Genomic DNA, 21,918 nt, shown 5'->3' on the forward strand with positions numbered 1-21,918 from the left:
GTTGCTCCAGAAATGGAACTCCCCTTACACTTGGGTTCCCGATTAGGGTCAGGCACATACATCACCGCTGGATAAACACTAGGGGTTGACAAACCCTTCTTGTTCAAAACTGAAAAGTTAAAAAAAACAAAAATGATGACAATGTAGGGGTTTACTAAACAAAACAAAAGGTAAAGAGAAATCATGAAAATTCATAGTTTTACTTTACTAACTGGCAGACAGCACAGGCTGACACGTGAGGCACTCCCTGCACCCCTGACCCTTACTCTCCTAGACTGGGTGCTTCCCGAAGAAAGAGAAAATGCCTCTCTCACTTTTGTGTCCCTAGCATACCACCAATACCAAAAATTTCTTAAAACATTTCTTAAAAGTTTTTCCTTGAATGTGTTTTGAACCAAGAGTGTACATCTCCAAAACAGCAGCGTCGGTCTCTTCCGTTGTCTCGAACAAGCTGATAATTCGGCGATGGGGCAGATGGGTAGTTAGGTCTGGAGACGTGCTAATATACTCAGGAATTCGAATTTAGAGTTATTATGAGCAGAGGAAATCAGATATTCAATCCTTTTGGCCAATAAGGTGTGAAAAGCCTTTTGGTTCTATCTGCAATGTTACTTCAGATATTTAAGGGAGAACTCACTTGCAGAAAACCCCATACCAGCTTTTGCTCCAGAGTCCTGCAGTGGCTAACAATGCAGCCCCTGAGCAGAGACTACCTGGATTCAAGTGCTGACCGGCATTTAATAATTGTATGCATTTAGTCAAGTCAGCTTATCAGTGAAACCTCAGTTTTCTTATCAGGAAGATGGGTTGTTTTGAAACTAAAATACACGTTAAGTGCTTACTTAGTATGGTACTTGGTGTGTAGACAGTCCTAAATATCTGCTATATTGACACACTTGCTTTGATTCTTCACCCCAAATCATGCCTCAGCTCAACATAGGGCAAATAAATGAAACAGCTGAAATGTGTACATTTATTTATTCTTCACTAATATTGAACTAGGCAGATCTGTATCTCTCAGTCTTCAGCAAATAACATACATAAATCTTTACATATATACAAATATACAGAAGCATTTGTATAAAACTGAATTTCATGATTTTAAATTTGACAAATATCATCAGGTAAAAAGCAGACTATCATACTGAGTTAATTTCTCATTCAATGTTCAACCTGAAATATAAGTATATTTTACATAAGACCCTAACAAAAAGGGTAACATACGTTAAGTCGCTAACATTGCAGATCTGACCACTTGATTAGGTTGAGTAGGAATGGAATAACTTCTAATATCATGTAGAGAAACAAGCAATCAAAGCACATATTTCAGGTCTGAAAAAATGGATTTATCCTCAATTAGTCAAAATCAGCACCCAAAGAAAGCAATTCTGCTACTTCCACTTAAAGCAAATCACTCTTTTCAAGCACACTGTAGCTCACTCAGACAAGCATTTCTTCAAGGAGTACTTGTTCAAGCAGATCCCTTTGCATAAAAACAAAACAGATCAAATCCTTGCACTCAGTAAGAGTGGAAGATTTAAGGTAAGGACATTTCCTAATCCCATATACATGCTAAAGTCATCCAAATTGCTGATATAAAAATCAGGACAGAAAAAGAAGCTCAAGCAGGCATGATGGATGGCAGAGAAATCAGTGGCTGATACATGGAAAAACCAATAGGGAGAGTGATTTTTAGGGTAGGGTAACAAAATAGCTTCTCTGAAAGGAGGAGAGTAAAGAGTAAATGAAAACACAGTCCTTATTTATTCGATGTCTCTCTTTTATATCCCTCACAGCCATCATACTGAATATTTTGAGCAACAGGAACATTTTTAACTTATAAGAGGGTATTAAGATAACACAATGCCTACTTGTCAAAAAATTTTTAAATACTGGTTAAAATGGAAAATAAACTACAGAGCTAAAATCTCTTATGTCTTTTATAGCAATCTCATAGAAAATAGTAATGTTTTCCAAAATTATAGCATTTTACATATGCTAAGTTGAATGTCAAAATTAGATAAGATCTTCTGCAACTGTGGTGTCAAAAATCTGATAGCAAATTTGCTGCTCCGCTCCACTTGTGACATTATACGACTTGATGAAGCATTCCAACCATGGATATGCATCTATAAATCAAAAAAAGAAATGCTATTTAACCATTAAAACTAAACAAATAACTCTGAAATATGTATCTAAGCATAATGCTTAGCTAATAAGATTAGCATATTTAATTTAGCTTGAAAAGTAAATAAATACACTCACCACATTTACCATTATCTGCTCTTCCAAATACACACTGGATTCATGTTATTGTTTTGTAGCAATTCTGACTAATTAGAATTTTTCCCAACAACAGGAAAAAGTCATTAAATGTGGGGTTTTTCAAAATATTTGATAGCAAACGTAGTAATCTACGTCATTCCCAACTTTTATTCCTTTTTTTTTCTGCTGATCACTTACTGATCTCCCCTGTTTTGTTTTTCTTGGTTGACTGCAAAGAAACCAGCTCACCCTTACATCTGTCTAGTTGAAATTCCCGTCAGGTACCAGGTATTGTGTCCAAGCAATGTTGGCAGCCGTAGATGCCATTTCCCAAGCTTTGGTCATGACCACAGTAAATCTGTTTATAACTTCTAGAACAGTTTGTTAATATTTCTTGAAGTTTGAATTTGAAAGACATTTAATATAGTCCTCACTATTGGCAAGGGTCAAGCAAGACAGGCACTCTCCTACACTGCTGGTAGAACCACAAATAGGTAAAATGCTCTTGAAAAGCAATCTGGCAGTATGTATCAAAAGCCTATCAGGCCTATGCTTTTTGATATGGCAGTTTTATTTGCAGACATTTATCCAAAAGAATCCAAGCAGCCAACAAAAATAAAAGGTGACATCAAATAAAAGTATGTAAGTTAGACTTAGTTATGGATGTACAAAAACTATCTTTTTGGAATTGTTATAGAATGCAAAGACTGACCAGGGGAAAATAAAACCTGACTTAAAATAACCTATAAACGTTAAACTGACAACAGCTAGATCTGCAGGTGGTAAAATTTGTTACTGATGAAAAACTGTTAGAAGTCAAATTGTCTTAAAATGACTTAGATCTGCAAGTTTCAATGCAAAGAGAAATAATGGCCACAAAAGGAAAAATCAGTGGCAGTAGGTGTAATCAATACAATTTGACCTGAAGACTGGTTGATGAATCAAATGTTACACAGAAAACAACTAAAGCTGACAAAAATATTTAGTAAAATAAAAACTTGTAAAATCTGAAACTAGTTAATATTGAATAGACAATTCAATTAAATTCAATTTAGTTCAATTGAATTAAACAGGCTAAATGAGTTTGTTGTAGGAAATGTTTCTTGTCAAAATTTCATCCCTGTTGGTTTAATTTCAACTGTTTGCATGCATAAGCATCATATCAAATGTGCTTGTGATCAAAATTGCCTCCCCCTTGGTATATCAATATTTCAAAATATTTAAAAAAATTTTTTTCATTTCAGGAATTATGATTCATACCTATTTTATCCCTGCCACTATCTTCATCAATAGGTAGATCATACAGTATAATCAATCACTACTTAGTAATTTATTTGGGTTCAGATTTCAAAGTTTTTAATACCTCTAAAAGTCCATAGCTTAGCCATATGCTAGGTATTATTTCAAGAAAAAGAATGAATGGATTGTTAAATATTACTGCCTACCAATTTTTACTCCTGGAGGACAAAACATATCCATGATCATATCCATACTTTGCTGAAGGCCATCATTCATTAGGACTTCTGATGCTGGAATCTGGAAAAATTTTTCCTTAAGCAAAATATGAAGAAACAAGGAAATGATCTTTATCTTCTTCAGAAGTTATAATTAATACAAAATTATTTGAATATTATCTAATTAAAATAATCTAGACTATTTCACACTATATCATAGAATTCATAAACTAGAGTGCTAGTCTAAACTCTAAAATCTGATTTACTACTTTAATCTAAAAACAGTTATGATACATATATATAAAATCAAGTTAAACCACTCTGACTTAATGATAAGAATAATGATTAGAATACAGTGAGGCTTACTATTCTCTTGATAGCATATGTATTGAGCACCTACAATGTCTAAGTATTAAGTTTAAAAGAGTTTAATATATAGTATATATTTATTTGTTTAAATTTTTTTTTCTCCTCTCCTATTTATAAGTTCCAGGAGAGAAAGGAGTTTGCTTGTTTCACTCATTGCTATATCCCCATCACAAAGAGTAGCACTTGGCATACAGTAAGTGCTCATTAAATACTTATTTAATAAATGGATAAATAATTTATTTAGGCAGGAGAAAAACTGTCCTCAACCTTACCCCAGATTTTTCCCAATGTGTGTAGTAAAAAATTTAACCTCATTGGCCTTTGCCCTCGGTTTCTGAGAGGTAATCTCTAAGCCCCTGGAATGTCATGCCTCATAGGAGTGTTCTTTTTTGCCTGGAGACCCTGGGTCACTCTAACATTGTGATTTAGGGTGGGGAGTTTGGAGCATGTGGTTTTAACTTGACCACTGGAGGGGCTGAAGATGGAGATCAGTCACATGGGCAGCCAACCATGACTACTTGATGAAGCTCCAAAAAAAACTCTGGACACTAAGGCTCAGTTGCACTTCCCTGGTTGGCAATACCTCATGTGTACTGTTACATATCATTTCCAGGAAAGTAACACTGTCCACTACTCCATGGGAAGAGAACAAACAGAAGCTCCATGTTAGAAACTTTCCTGGACTCTGCCCTATGTACCTCTTCCCTTGAGGATTTTAACCTATATCCTTTAGCTGTAATAAATTGTTAACAGTGAGCATATTAGCTTTCAATAAGTTCTGTGAGTCTTTCCAGTGAATTATCAAAACTAAGGGTGCTCTTGGGGACCTCTGAACTTTCAACTGGTGTCAGAAGTAAGGGTGGTCTTGGGAACCTCCAAACTTGGCACTATCAGAAATGAAGGTGGTCTTGTGGACAGCTACCTAGCTTCACACATAACAACTATCTCCCTATCAAAGTAATTTCATTCTCTCTAATATGAAATGTGGAGGCTTAAAAAGCCCAGTGAAATGCTAATAGATAATGCCTGAGGGTGTGACCATACCTCTGCCTTTGGCTCCTGGAGCAGAACTTCCTCAATTTTTCATTATTCACATATTAAGATTTACAGTGTCAAATCAAAAGAGAGAGAAATACATAGACAATTTAAGATTTATGTGCTTGTCTTTTTTTTATTTTTTTATTTTTTTTATTTTTTATTTTTTGTGCTTGTCTTTTATTTATTCTTCCGAGTTGCCTTAAATCTTCTCAGTAACAAAGTAGGCATGAATAAATATATTAAAATTTTAAAAAGTACTAGTTTTTAATTAGAAGTATCTTCACTACCTCTATGACTTACAGAATCCATGAGGTAAGCTTCCAATACTCCTGTTCCATCGTCAAGAGTAAATGTCATCACAAACACATGTTGGAGAGGTACAATACCCAGTACTAATGAAGGAAAAAAGTTGAAACCATATGAATCTCCTATGCCTTAATCAAAGTAAAGGAAAAATTGTTTTATGATATTAGATACCTGTTAGTCTTGTTTACTAAAATAACTCAAGAGATTAAAAAAACTTATCCGTTTTTGTTCTCTAATACCAATATATTAAGCTCATTTTAGAAGGGTAATTTTGGAACATTACACTACACCTGTATAGGGATAATGACTCATGAGCAATAGTCTCTTTTGTAAATTAAATATTAATACAGCATTATCTTTAAAATGAGTTGATCTCGATAGAAAACATAAAAAACATAAAAACCAATTCATGAAAGGCAATTCAGAAACAGCATACAGTTCAATAGTTAGGATTTTTTTAACATGTCTCTCTCCTTTGTATTTTAAGCATAGGGATCGATTATTTTTTAAGAGATATCATCTGGTTGAATGATGTGAGAATCTGAGATTTCATAATTTGGTAAGATGAGGAAAAAGGAAGAAATTAAAGAGATGCTAAATCATATGAAAATTTATAGGTTAAAATGAACATCTTACTTTGTGTCTGGAAATGGAAGACATTCGATATGCTTATATAATGGAATATCGTCTTCCATTTGTGGAATCCATATTCAGCAATAAAGGGAGCAAGTAAAACAAATAAATTAGGGCATACAGACATGAGAGAAATTGCTAATACTGAGGAATTGATTTTTAAGATTCAGAAGTTCTCGATAGGCATAAACGGTGAGCTAAAACCAAGAAGGATGAACATAAAACCTACCCCGAGGGACCATACAAGCAAACAAAAAACTATATTTAGTACAGGATGAGGAGACCAAGCTTGAAAAACATAGTAAGAAGCTCATGCAAAAGTAATCTGGAATTTCACTGGACCACAAACAAAATATGAGTTAGCAGTATTATATAGCTGGATTAAAAGAGAAAGAAAACAAAACCAAGTATACAAATAAATATCTACACAATAAAATTTTCAGGCAAGTAGGAGCAGTAGCCAATCTTAGTTAATAAAGGTTTTCTTCATATTCTGAATTGGCCAACACCTGCAGCTCTATTTCTAGCTTGGAGTACCAAACTTTGAGAAGAGCACTGGTAAAATGGAATGTTTACTGAGGAGGAGAAATAAAATAGTAAGGAATGTGGGAAAGTACCAAAGGAAGTGAGGGTACCTGCTTGGAGAAATAAAGACTCAATGAAGACTTGACAGATTATCTTCAAATGTACAGTTTGTTGATTTTATAGAAGAGGGAACAGATGTACTTTAATTCTAGTACACAGAATGTGGCCCATGTTAAAATTATAGGTAAGCAGATTTTGCCTCACTGTTAAGTACTGCACTTAAAAAGTAAGATATGTTACCTTGCAATGTAACGAGTCCCCAGTCACTGAAGAGTTTTAAGCCAAGGCTGGATAACCACAGTTAATAACGTGATATAAAAAGATTCTTGTTGTTCCAGCTAAAGACTTGTATTGGGTAAAAAGTTGTAATAGCTATCTCTACAACTCTTTTCAATCCCAAGATACTATAAACTGGAGAGATTTTTCACAAGTTGTATTTATGATTACTAAATTATTGAAAATTAAAATGTAATAATTGAAAAACATTGGCAGATGCTTAAAAGTAAGTTTTCAATTATTTTAAACATTTATACTTTTATTATGACCACTATGAATGGTTTTGCTTAAGGACAATTAAACTTTAGTTCAGCCTTTGCTCTGGCTGTACAATATCCACAAATATTGAGATATTCTCAGTGAGATCACCTTATACAAAGACAGTTACAATGACAGGACACAGAAACTTAGCTAACCTTCTGCCACAGAAGAAGGAATCCACGATGTTTTATCAACCAGGGAATTTAGATTCTGTATTGGTCTCAAACTAGAACACTGTTTACATCTGAAATTAATAAAAGAAAAAAATGATTTATTATAAGTAATTATTACAACTCATTTAATTATTATAACATTTTTGCCATTCAAGCATGCAGTTTAAAAAGTATATTATTAAACAAAAGAGCACTGTACTTCCTGTATTGTAATGTGCATATTACAAACAGAATTATTAAAAAAAATAAGCTTCTTACAATAGAAGCAATCTAAAAAGATAGTACAGTTCAGCATAAACAACTCTAAGTTGACAGTGAGAGAGGTTCCAGGTGCAGATTGTTAATTAATTTGGCTAATTTCCTTATCTGGTAAAACAAAAAGTCTGAAGAGACAAACTCTAAGGACTCTTTCATTTTATGGCTCTGTGAACAATATGGAATAGCCAAGGTCTTAATTTTATAAATATAGCAACAGGAGAAAATTATTCTAAGGAAGTCAGTACTAGCACATATTTAGAGGATCACAGTTTATGATGCCTAGTACTATAGTTATCCTTTGTATACATATCAATCTAAAATTACATAATACACTAAAATTGCCTATTATCTAGTATAGGTATTTTGCTTTACTTACATACAAATATTTTAAGTACAAGCAATTTACTTTTTACTATATGTATTAATGTTTAGGAGATGTTGATGAGAAAATATGCTTGGATAAAAATATAAAAATCAACATTCAAAAGGTTCATGCAGATTCCTTTTCATTTGTAATCTGGGGGAAAACAGAGGGTAACTATATTAAATGTTATCCCCTTCCACTCTTTAAATACATAAAAGTTTTTTCTTTAACAGAAAAGGTAATTGAATGACGAGTATTAGTTTCTTAAAAAAAAAAACGGCTGTGATATTAAACTTTAGACATTGATAAAGCAAGTATACAAATTAAAAATTAAGTGTACAAATTAAAAATTAAGAGTAATAAGCATAAATTAGAGAATTCATTACTTCCGAAGTAATAAAAGAGGAAAAAGGAGAAAAATGAGAACATTTTTATAAATTAATCCAATAGAAGACTGGAAAAAAAAATAAAGTAATAACAAAAAAAAGGGTGGGAAGAGAAACAACAATAATATAAGTGGAAAACAACAAGAAATACAGTATAGAAATAAAACCTAAATGTTTCAGTAATTAACATATTTTAAACTCATCTATTAAAAAACAACTAAAATCTACTGATAAGTATTTATTTATGAGACCTACTAAAATATAACAACAAAGAAACATAAAAGCAACGGGATGAGAATAAGATACACCATGCAATTACCAACCAAAAAAACTCTGATATAGTAATAAGAAAACGAGAAAAAAATAAACCTTATAGCAAAAAATCACGATTAAAGATGAAGTCATTACATAAGGATATACAGTACAATGAATTCACCAGAAGATGAAATACTGAACCTGAATGAGCAAGCAAAAAGGACTCAAAACATATAAAGCACACATTGACAGAATAATAGGTCACAAACCTACAATCACAGAGGACGTTTAGCACAGTCTCTAAGAAGTGATTAGACAGATAAAATTACAAAGGAAAGATAAGTTTTGGATACGATTACAAGCTTGTCTAATGGACATAACTAAACACTATTAAACACTAAACACAACTGTTAAAGAATACACCTTCTTTTTAAAATCTATGTAATATGTACAAATTATGAACAAACACATTCTAGGATAAAGCAAAACTAAACAAATCTCAAAGAATCATTATGAAATGCATCACGCTACTTGGTTAAAAAGTAATCTAACTAAAATACAGACAAAAGCATAGCACCTAAAATGAATGTGTGGAAAAATTTAAAATACACAGTGAAATAATTCATGGGCCAAAGAAATCATAATAGGAATTGCGAAACATTTAGAAGTGACAAGAAAAACACTACGTATCAAATCTTTGGTTAAAGCTATGTCTATTTTCTCAGGAGGTATATTACAGACTTAAATACAAATATTTAGAAACATATTAAAAAATAATGAATTAAGTGAGGTAAGCATTCAATTAAAAACATTACAAAAAAGAAATACCAAGGAAGCCTACAGAAAGTAAAGGAAGAAAATAAAGTTAAGAACAATAATAAAAAAATAGAGAGCATCAACAAAAACAAAAGCTAGTTGCTTTGGCAAAAAAATCCAAGGGAAAAAAAGGCGCAAATAATATGAAGTGGATTCAAGAACAGATGAAGAGGAGATTTAAAAATCATCAGAAAGTACTATGAATTATCTCAATAAATTTAAATTTAAAAGATAAATGAAATACTTCTCTAGAAAACTTTCATTAATAAAATAGATTCAAGAAGAAACAAATCCTTAAAAGATGTGTAACTAGTAAGAAACTGAAGCATTAGTTTCTGTTCCATTAAAAAAGCATCAGATCCAGAAATCTAAGTAAAGTTTTGCAAAAACTTTGCCTTGTCAAACATTTTGGTAAATATGACTATATTAATATTTGAAAAATCTGTAAAACAAAAGGAAGCATAGAGTTAAAAAGTACAGGACAGACTAGAAGTTTGATGAAATGCACATAACTGACAAATGTTTAGTATCTCTCATATAGAAAGAATTTTTACAATCACCTAAACACACACACAAGAACCAAAACAGAGACCAGTAATTGAATAGAAAAATGTGAATATGGAATTCACAGAAGAGAAAACCTAAATAGCCAATAAACATGAGACTTGTTTAAACTCCCTAGTCATCTAGGAAATGCAAACAAAAACAACATAGATACTATTTGATGCTCATCAGTCTAACAAAATTACAAGGTAGACTAATACCAAGAGCAAACCGTGGAAGAGAACCCGGGGTAAACAAATTTTTACACACTGCTGATTGGACCATAAAATGCTACAATCATTAGAAAAACAATTTGGTATTTTCCAATAAAGCAGAAAATCTTCTATAATCCAAGGTTTCTCAAAGCAGAGCACTTCCAGGGTGACTGTTTGATCAAGTGGAAACAGAGATTCTATCTATATTGCCTCCTTCCAAACCTAGACTTCTGTTTCTAGCTCCTGCTGTATTCTGATATCTTCCAGTTTCTCAGTGGCAACTCATTTATAACTTTGTGGCACAGAGATTCTGGAATTCAATCACTTAACTTTTGCTAGGATACAGCTCTGAACTTTCTCTGTAACTAATACCTAAATTGTTATGAAAGAAAGCAAATGAATATTAGCCTTTGGGACAGCTTTAAACCTAGCATACTGTAGGCACTCAATATATACGGTATCTGAAGAATAGATATATATCAAAAAATCTAGTACCTATAAATTGGTACTAAATAAGTATCCACTGAATATATAGTAACAAGTGGAATAAAATAATAAATAAAATTTAAAATTCCCAGAATTCCCATTATTGAAAACATACCCATAGTGATGTATTTTTCCTTGTATAAGGAATGGTGCTGAAAGGTCGAGGACTTCCAGGTCTTCGTGGCCAGATCTCACAGGAATTACACTATGAAACTTGTTTGAGAGTTTGCAGATTTCATTAAGTGTACCTCCTATTAAAACAGAACAAGTAAACCCTTCAAGTAGTACAAATATAAAGTAAGCAAACTGGGGTACTTATTAAGTAACACATGAGCAACAGTAAAGGACTAAAGGGATTGACAGAAAAAGACAACAAATACCATGAATTTAATGATTTAATGCACTTATACATTTATTGTTAAAAATAATAATTTGTAAGCTTAGGATCCTATTCATTGATTAAAGAAACCACTGAGCAAAAATGCTGAGATTTTAGCAAAATATAAGGTTTGTGAAATATGAACCGTCTTTTAAAATTTATACAAATTGCTCTTTATGCCAGGAATACTTCGGTTCAAATGATCTAAAAAGAACAAAGTTGAGAGTCAAAATATGACAGGATTCCCATTATTAAATTTGCTATTTACTACTAATGTCTAGGCAAATTTAGTCTTGAGTTTGAAATAAATCTTTTCAGTTTAACACTGAATTTAAATATAGATGCAAACAGTCTATGTAATAGGAATTCCTGTAGAGTGTTTATTCATTTTTTCTATGAAAACCATCACACTTACCCTAATGCTACGACAGGGTGGGTATTAAAACCATCATGCTGGCTGAGAAGAAAGAGTATGCTCAACGGTGCACCATTATTAAAAGGCAGAATTCTCTCTGATTACTCAAACCTACCGGTACCGTTTCTGGTGTACTTTTCACTTAGATTGATAATTCTTCCTCTCCAGGGAAAGAGAATATGATTTATAAAAATACTTCTGAGTATTTCCTAAAATTTGTGTAAAATTTGTAATGTTAAAATTCAATTGTGAGGGGGAAGCATTTCTGGCATAGCAGAGTAAGAATGTCCAAAAATACACTTCTCCATAATAGCAAAAACAACTTTGGCAAAAATTGTCAAATTCAACTTTTTCAGAACTCTAGAAATTAACCAAAGGCTTGCAACAATCCAAGGAGTGTTTATTCAAAAAAAGTACTTATTAAGTAACACATGAGCAAGAGTAAAGGACTAAAGGGATTGACAGAAAAAGACAACAAATACCATGAATTTAATGATTTATAAGATAAATCTTATAAGAACAGCAAGTTTCATGGCGTTTTAACTTGCCCAGCTCCCATACCTCTTCCCTCAGCTCTGTGATAGCTGGAAACCACAGGTTTGCCATGTCATCCTACAGTTAGATCTTAGCCTATGCTTAGAGTTATAATACTCAGAAATATGATAAAATAAAAATAGCTTACATTTTGATGAAACCCTTTTAAAGTGCTTTCACATACACTTTCATTTGACTTTATTAAAAGGCTCTGTAAGGCAAACTGTTACTACTTTGGATGTACTTATATATTCAATAAATATTTACTGAGAGCCAGTTACATGCCAGGTTTACTACTCTAGGTGCTGAAGATACATAGGTTAAAAGAACGTGTATTCTGACCTTGGGGAACTTACATTCTAAGAAAGAAACAAATCTATAAACAGACAGATAAAACACAAATATAATATAAGAAGTGCTCTACTAGAAGTTCATAAAGTTTGCAATAAGAACCACTCAAATCTGCCTGATAAATCAGAAAAGTGCTTGATGCATGTAGGTGTTCGTTTAATGTTTTATATGAATTGCTGAATAAAGGGAATTATTAAGTTTACTTCTGAAGACGTATTAGAGCAGAATTTCTCAGAACAGTGATGGAATGGCAAAGAGGCACAGAGGAATATACTAGGTTTAGGAATTATCACCAGTTCAATATGGCTAGAGGGTGGGATGGGAATTGCGATAGGAGGTGAGGCTGAGAGTTTGAAGGTTGACTGGTAATTAAAGATAGGATCAGGAACTAAGGGGACTTCTTTATTCAAGCTTCCTTTGGACCTTCAAGGCCAACTTGGCTTCAGCATAGAATTCTGTGGGAGGCAGCAAAGCACAGAAGGACCCGAAGGCATACCTGACATCCTCTTAGTTGGCCCAACAAGGACAGTTCTAATAAAGCCTGATAGGATCACGGCTTTATTTTATTTTTAGGCCATATAAATAGATTTACTCCATATGTATGTGTGTGTGTGTGTCTGTGTCCTTCTGTTTTTACATCTATCTCCTGGTACAGATTAAAATACTGCTAATGGAATAAGATGTCACATTTCACTCATCAAAATGGACAAATTTTTTAAAGCTCTAGTATATTATGAGGAGGGTAGGTGAACAGATAATCTCACATGCTGCTAAAGCATGTGCACATTATGATAACTTTACTAGAAAGTAATTGGGCAATATTCACTTAATTCCTTGTGCCCAATTACACTTCAGGGGGGAGATAAAGTTCATCACAGAGTTGCTATGTAAAAAACTGGAAGCAATTCAGTTTCACCGCCCACTACCTGTACTAGGAAAGACATTTATCTCCTCTGTGGTTCAGTTTTTCTCATGTATAAAAAACAGCTTATAATAGTACCAACTTCACAGGATTGTTGTGATGATAAAATTAATTAAAATAGTTTCTGGTATGCTATAAATGTATTAAAACAAGTGATGTTCATAAAAATAATATCAATGTTTATATACATGTGTATTCGCATATATACATTATTTTCTAAAACGATTATGTGTTAGTTTTATAGACAGAAAAATGCCAGGAATAAAAATGATCATCATCCATTGTAATAAAGATCAGTTCATTCACAAAATGAAAGATTTCTCTAATGCATATTAAAGATGATGGTCCCCTTTTATTATGGATTATTAGATAAATAGTAGATAAAAATAAGACAAAAGTATAATATGTCAGGTTATCTTTACTTGATTTAGCTATCAATAGATGACTTTCATTCTATTTTTATGAAACAAGAGTGACATCCAGAGGCCAAGATAACAGCAACTATACATAACAAGCAGCTTCTTGATTATTATTCAGCTCAGCAATCACCTTGGGTCTCATTAAGATGACATGTAGGAATCCAACAAGATGGACAAATGCAAACACTTGAGTTTAATGTGTAATTTCAAAATGTCATGCAGATAAATTTATACATATATGTGTATAGGTATATATATGAATCTAGTTGCTATATATATTACATTATTTGAAGTTTAAATTAACAATATTTTGACTTTATATGTCCCAGGTTGCCCCTAAAATATATTTAACAATAATCAATCAGAGAAACACATAAACAAAAGCTGTAGTCTAATAGAACAGCAACTTAAATATCATACCTTCTATCAAAATTAGACAGTCATTTGAAAGTGGGAGAATACCATTATTTTTCACGAAATGAACAGCTACTTTTCGTTCTCCTTGATCTTTAGTGGTCCAGATTTTTGAATCATATAATGATGTATTTTGTAGTTTGCTATCTGGGGTTTTGGTTGCACCCTCTTGCAAAATTATATCCAAATCACCCTCATGTGGAACTTCTTGCCTAAAATCATTGACAACGAAATAATACAAAAACAATTGGTATAAGTTTGGAAATTCAAATTTAACAAACTATCCAATAAAAAAATTGTTTATATGCTTATGAACCAGCTACTTATTTTAAAACATGGAGATAATTCCCTCTGCAGATTACATGACTCATTCAATAGAAAGATATTTGATGACATTTTATGGCTAATTAGATCCATATCATAATTACATTAACCACCAGCAATTTCCTTGCCTGGTTTTGTGACACCATTATTTCTAGCACCAAACTGTTCTCCTCTGTAAGGAATGCTAAACTTCCCAGCAGGAGCCCCGTCTTCACTCCAGCTAAATATCCACTTACCACTTAAGTAATATCACTTTCATAGGGTACCTACTTTACAAACCAATATTCCATTTGATTCCTTTTAATCTAGAATATAATTTTCAAAAGTCATACGGTAAAATATGATACAGTAGAAATCGCATAATCTAGAATCAAAAGGTCTGTTTCCTTGTCTCGGTTCTGTCACCAATCAGCTGTGTAAATTTAGGTAAAACCTCTTAAAATTTCTAAGATGATTTCCCTATTTGTTTAAAAAATTATCATAGAGGGTGGTTTTGTTTGGCAAAGCTATATGATTTTTACAGAATTTTACGAACTATAATTTGATAATACTTCAAGAACTATCCAAAATCTGTACTTATATTTTAATTCCAACTACCATTTCAAGCCCAAATGGGTAGAAGACGGTCCCCTGTTTTATATAAGGAGATCTGATGATCAAAAATCTCCACAAACAGTATTATACTTAGATTGTGGAGGGGAAAATATATGTACATTAGTGTACACAGCACACACACAATGTACACACACATAAATATAATGGAGATGTATATACATGTTCATATTACATATATAGAGGGAAGATAGTCAAATTGCATAAAAAAGAGGAAGAGGGATTAAAAATAATTTTCAGAATATGTCTTGAGTTAGTAAGTACATACTCATTCTAATGTCTTATAAATTTATTTACTTATTTATAAAATAATTGATGGTTAGCATAAAGCTTTTGAGGAACTGAGAAATCCTTAATTACCAACAAAAGTTCAAATTATGTTCACTATATGGTAGTTATTAAGCAGGACAGGAATATTTCCAACAAGGCTTTCTCTTAACACTTAATTAGGAATTTCAACTAACCAGAAATCTTTTCTATTTAAGGATTTTAGCTAATAATGGTTTACTTTCAAGATTTTTTTGTGACAAATGAGAAAGTCCCCCCAAATATTTTCTTCTTTTTTTTATTATTATATTTATTTATTTATTGGAGTATAATTGCACAAAGTTGTGTTAGTTTCTGCCGCACAGCGAAGTGAATCAGCCATACCCATACACACATCCCCTCCCACTTGGACCTCCCCTCGGCCCCGGTCCACCCAACTAGGCCATCACAGAGAACCCAGCTGAGCTCCCTGTGTTATACAGCTTTTCACAGTTATTATTTGTTTGCATTTATCAGAGCTACTAAATTGAATTTCAGATCTGAAAACAGCAGCTACTTTTAATTATTATTACTAAGAAACATCAAAAGGATTTATTTTCTAAGAATTAGTGTTTTCTCTTAAAAAGATTACCATTCTTTCAAAATACAATACATTAAAATCACAATTTACTCATTGTCAGGACTTAAACTGACACATAAGAAAACATATATATACAAATTTCATGAAATGAAAACTTTGGTTTTGTTATGGAAAATACTTACAGTGAATGACACTTAAGACAATAAAGTTTAACAGACTGAAAGAGTCTTCTGGGCTTATATGACCTCAATTTTGCTCGGATACGATATTGTTGAGGAGCTTTTTGTTTCAAAATAGCACACAGTGGGGTTTTCTCCAAATACTGATAATCTGTAAGTACTATAAAGAATTTTTGAATTAAGTTAGAGAAATCTGCAAGGATATAAGTATATTCATGACATGAATCCCCCTGAAACAAACATACACAATCAAATCCAATTAAGTTGTATTAATTGTCAATTTTGGTAACATTTTGTCACATTTATCATCATCTCCATCTGTCATTATCTCCATCTCTCCATATATACATAAACCTTGCAGATACGTGATAGTAACTTCCAGACATTTTGCCCCTTTATCCCTAAGTACTTCAGTATGTATTTCACAAGAACAAGCAATTTCATTAACATATTACAATGTAATTTTCAACATCAGAACATTAAACATTGATTATCACTGAATCAACAGACATTATTCAAATTTCTCCAACTATCCCCATAATGCTCTTATTTAGCATTTTATTTTCAGGTCTAGGACCCAATCCTGAACCATGTGTAGCATTTATTTTTCCTGTCTCCTTGGAGTCCTTCAATGTAGAGAATGGTTCCTCAGCTCTTCTTTGTCTTTCAGGACGCTAATATATTTGAGGAGTAGAGGCCATTTATTTGGGTGTGTCTGGTTTTTCTCATGATCAGATACCAATTACGCATTTTTGGTAGGAATACTACTGTGTAAATGATATTGTGGCCTTCTCATTGCATGACAGCAAAAGGCACATGATATCAGTGTTTTCATTCCTGGGTATGTTAACTTTGCTCAGCTGATTAAGGTGGTGTTCAGCAGGATTTTCCACTATAAACTTATTATTTCCCCCTGTATAACTAATAAGAAAGTATTTGATAAAATATAAATATCCCAATTTCATTAAACATTTAGGATCCTGCTAGTTTAAGATCCATTGACGATTAGCAACTAAATAATTACTATCATGATTGAAAAATGGTGATTTTTTCCCTAACTTCATTATTCCTTTTACATTTATCAGCTGCCATTCTATTTTAAATAACAGCTTTCCATTCAACCTCATTTATTTATTTATTTGTTTTGTTCATTTATTTACTATCCATATGGACTAACGGATTCCTACTTTATTCAATCAGTTCTATGCCATCACTAGTAATTTTTATTTTGATACTCAAATTGTATGAGATTTGACATCTGCCACCATTAACCTGAGAAATTCTCTACTTTCTGGCACAACAAGATGTTCCAGAATCACCTTATAATTCTCCTATCCCAACCCTGGAATCTGCTATTTCTCCAAGAAGCCCTGATTGGGGATATTATTTATAAACTAAGATCTGTACACTAGGTGTACTCATTGCTACTGGGTGTCCTTGTTTTTATGCCCTTTCATCAACAGAGCTCGGGCACATATGCACACATGTTCATACCTATACTTACACACGTGCACCTGCATGTGTATGAATGTATACGTGAGTGAATACATATATACAAACACACATATATCTATTTCTGTATCTGTCTCTAAAACCATGAGTACATACTGACACCTCCAATTCTAATACAATACCACAGCTTCTTTCTTCTAGCCCATTTCATAATTATACGTCCTTTCTCCAATAATGAGAAACTCGTATCTTTATAATAGTATATTACAGAATTTTATTTAATAGACTTGTGCTTAGAAATAGTTAATTTTTTTTTAATCTTAGCTGAAGTATCAGAAGGTGGGTATCTGATAGATTAACTATCATTGCTAACATTAAAGTTTTGGGGCATATTTTAAGGAACTCCTTTATGCACACACTACTAAATACATAGTGTGAATTGATTAAAATTAACACGGATATGTTTTTGCCCTCGTGGATAGATAAGTATAAGGACAGACTTCATAATACTCACTATTGTGCCCATATTACAAAAATGAAAATGGTCTTACTTGTAGCCGATAGTTGTTGACATCTTTCTACCTCATATAGTGATACTGATCCAGAGCCTATTAGGAAAAAAGGAAAGAAGAATTACATTTTTAAAATCCATTAAAAGCTCAATGTGGCATTGACTATAAAACATTACTGAGAGAAACTGAAGAAAATCTAAACAAATGGTGAAATTTGTTTATGGATTCATGTCATTTGTTCATGGATTGGAAGGTTCAATATTGTTAGGAACTGATATTCTTCCCAATAGATCTGTAGATTCAATAAAATCCTAATCAAAATTGCATAGGCTTTGTTATAGAAAGAGACAAGCAGATTCTATTACTTAAGTGGAAATGGCAAAGAATCTAGAATCTAGAATATAATCTTGAAAAAGAACAAAATTGGAGGACTTACACTATATAACTTCAAGATTTACTATAAAGCTAGAGTAAACAAAAGAATATGGTACTGACATAAAGAATGACAAATAATATTATCAGAATTAAATAGAAAGTCCAGAAATAAACCCACATTTACATGGTCATTTGATTTTTGATAAAGGCAGCAAAGCAATCCAAATGGAAAGCAAAACTCTTTTCAAAAAATGGTTCTGCAACAACTGGAAATTAGTATGAGGAAAAAAAATGCTTACTTCACACCACACTACTAAGTACTGAACACAAAGCTCAGAAGTAAATCCACATTTATACTCATTTGATTTTTGACAAAGACACCAAAGCCATCTTTAAAAAAAAAACATGGTGCTGCAACTGGAAATTCATATTTTCAAAAATGTCTATGTCATACTATAATACTAAGCATTAAAAAGGAATAAACCACTGATATATGCAACATGGATGAATCTCAAAAACAAATAGTATGTACAAGAGTACATAACATGTTATTGCATTTATCTGAAGTTCTAGAACAGGCACAATTAATCTATGGTGGAAAAAATCAGGACTTCTGGGGTGGGGTTGGGGGTGAGGATCGACTGGGAAAGAGCACGAGGGAGCTTTCTGCAAAAAGGTAATGGTCTTGATTTTAAGAGGGACTTAGGTTATGCAGTTTATGTGTTAGCCAAAACTCATGAAATGATACACCTAGGTTGCCCATTTCATTGAATATAATTTACCTCAAAAATACAAGAGAATTCTAAACAAATATTTAACTCTAGATAATGATGTTCATTCATTGAAGTGTTTAGGAGATGTACTTATGTCTGCAAATTACTTTGAAATGCATCAAAAAATAAACTGGATCGATGCACTAAAAAAGAGATAAATGACACAGCAAAGAGAATAACATGTTAACTGGAGAATCAGATGGTGGGTATATGAGTCTTGACTGTACAATTGTTTCAACTTTTCTGTATGTTCGAAAATTTTTCTTATGTTGAAAAAATACATTGTGAAGGGAATGAAGGGATAGGTGGATAAAATAATAAATTTACCAAACTTAATAGGATGACTTGATGAACACCATAAAATATGATTTTACTTTAACAAAAAAAGCAAAAGTAGTGATCATAGCAATGTCTTTTTTTTTTTAACATCTTTATTGGAGTATAGTTGCTTTGCAATGGTGTGTTAGTTTCTGCTTTATAACAAACTGAATCAGCTATACATATACATATATCCCCATATCTCTTCCCTCTTGCGTCTCCCTCCCACCCTCCCTATCCCACCCCTCTAGGTGATCACAAAGCACCTAGCTGATCTCCCTGTGCTATGCGGCTGCTTCCCACTAGCTAGCTATTTTACATTTGGTAGTATATATTAAGTCCAGGCCACTCTCTCACTTCGTCCCAGCTTACCCTTCCCCCTCCCCGTGTCCTCAAGTCCATTCTCTACGTCTGCGTCTTTATTCCTGTCCTGCCCCTAGGTTCTTCAGAACCATTTTTTTTTTTTTTAGATTCCATAGATATGTGTTAGCATACGGTATTTGTTTTTCTCTTTCTGACTTATTTCACTCTGTATGACAGACTCTAGGTCCATCCACCTCACTACAAATAACTCAATTTCCATAGCAATAAGTTTTAATAATGCTTTCCAAAATGAAGAATTTAAGACTTAGAAAAGTATCCATATTTTGCAACTACTTTAGCTTACTACATTCTATTATATATAATAGTATGTTGTATTTTTATAATTTATTGTATGTGGCATCATATAGAAACATATGCATTACTTGTGCATCTTCCTCAACATCACTAACAAATGGCATAAGAATCCATGGCAAGAGAACCTTAAGCTGGCAAAGTATAATTTCAAAGAATCTGATTACTTAATATCTACCATTCTGCATGAAGTGAAATAATAAGAAAATAGAGAAAATATTGCAAAATATATACAACAATCTCCCACAAAACTGATAAGAAAAAAATAAAGAACCCGACAGAAAATCAGGTATAGGGTAAGAGCAGACAATTCAAAGAAGGAGTAAAAAGGGCCAATAAATATATAATAAGATTTTTAAGTTTCCATGTACTCGGGGAAAATAAATAAGATATCACCTTATACCTACCAAACTGTCAAAAAATTACTTATACTGTCAACGGCCAATACCACTGAGAGTGTGAGGAAAGGACATTCTCCCACACTGTTATTTGTATATGAATCCTATGACATTTTGGTATATAATCTGGCATCATCTACGAAAATAACAGATGTGCTTACTCTTTGATCCTTCAACTCCACCTTTAGGAGTTTATTTTAGAGAAACAATAAGCATGAAAGTACAATTGTTCAAGGGTGTTTATTAAAGAAGTATTTGTAAGAGTAAGAAACTGGAAACAACCTGAATGTCTATCAAATGGAAAATGGCTGAATTAATAATGTTAGACTCATATAAAATATAATGTAACTATTAAAAGAATGAGTTTGAGCTACATGAATTACCCCAGAAAGAGGTCTATGATACATTGTTAAATAAAGCAGCTAGTCTAGTATGGTCCCATTTTTGTAAAAATTTTAAACAGAGGGAAAACTCCTATCTGTTTATGTAGAAGTATATATATTCATATAAACATGAAGATGTTGAAGAAATCACACTAAACGAGTGGGCATAAAGGCATGGGAAGCGAGTGGGCATAAAGGCATGGGAAGGCTACGTAGCTTCATACTGTCACGTGTACTACTTTTGTAATTTAAAAACAGTTAGAAATACCTTTTAAAAGGAGAAAAGAGATTTCAAAAAGTATAATTACAAATTAATACTGTCTCCAAATGATTGTCAATTGAAGTAAGCTGGCCTCCTAATGGCAGTTCAAATAATCACAGATTAGGCTAAAATGCTATCACCAATGTGCTAGGAAATATGAAGAATTCTAAGGCAGAGAAAATGAAGAAATAAACATGTACCAAAAAAATCAAATAGCTAGCATTTGAATCTGACTGACTTTGTCATCAGTTAATAGCTAAGTGACCCTGGACAAATTATATGACTCCCATCACTCAAAGCCTCAGTTTCCTTTCTATAAAAGGGAAGAATAATACCAACCTCATAGGAGTGCTGTTAGGATAAAATAATAATGGCTGTAGGCACTGACTAAGTGCCCATCAAGCCACACATGTTAATTTTAATGCTTATCATTACTGATACAGAAAGAGAGTAAATACTCATAAAATAGATCATAGAAGGGAAGGAGTTAGGTTGTAAAAAAAAAAAAATAGGGGATAGAAACATGATATAGATTCTAGGTGTCAGAATGTATAAGCAAATACTGAGACAAAATGGTAAAGAAAAAAATCTTACAGATTGAGTGTTTTAAAATTTAGATTTGAATAGTCAGCTATTCAGGCAGGCAATAATATAAATAAACAACCAATTGTTTGTTAACATTTTGTAATTA

The 21,918-nt window shown here is 32.6% G+C and overlaps 1 protein-coding gene across 2 annotated transcripts in view; it reads right to left on the bottom strand.

Moving 5' to 3' along the window:
- Positions 1-877: 877 nt before the first annotated feature.
- The window catches only part of POT1 (protection of telomeres 1), an 81,331-nt gene continuing 60,290 nt past the window's right edge, over positions 878-21,918 (bottom strand). For both annotated transcript variants that reach the window (XM_068549389.1, XM_068549388.1), the window contains 8 exons: positions 18,083-18,139; positions 16,083-16,239; positions 14,124-14,329; positions 10,799-10,934; positions 7,343-7,431; positions 5,427-5,518; positions 3,711-3,816; positions 878-2,129 (listed from right to left, as the gene is read on the bottom strand). In XM_068549389.1, coding sequence (XP_068405490.1) covers positions 2,017-2,129; positions 3,711-3,816; positions 5,427-5,518; positions 7,343-7,431; positions 10,799-10,934; positions 14,124-14,329; positions 16,083-16,239; positions 18,083-18,139 — 956 coding nt within the window. In that variant the 3' untranslated portion in view covers positions 878-2,016. The remainder of the gene's footprint in view (positions 2,130-3,710; positions 3,817-5,426; positions 5,519-7,342; positions 7,432-10,798; positions 10,935-14,123; positions 14,330-16,082; positions 16,240-18,082; positions 18,140-21,918) is intronic.

This window comes from Eschrichtius robustus, chromosome 8 (genome assembly GCF_028021215.1).
Source record: "Eschrichtius robustus isolate mEscRob2 chromosome 8, mEscRob2.pri, whole genome shotgun sequence".
NCBI lineage: Eukaryota > Metazoa > Chordata > Mammalia > Artiodactyla > Eschrichtiidae > Eschrichtius > Eschrichtius robustus.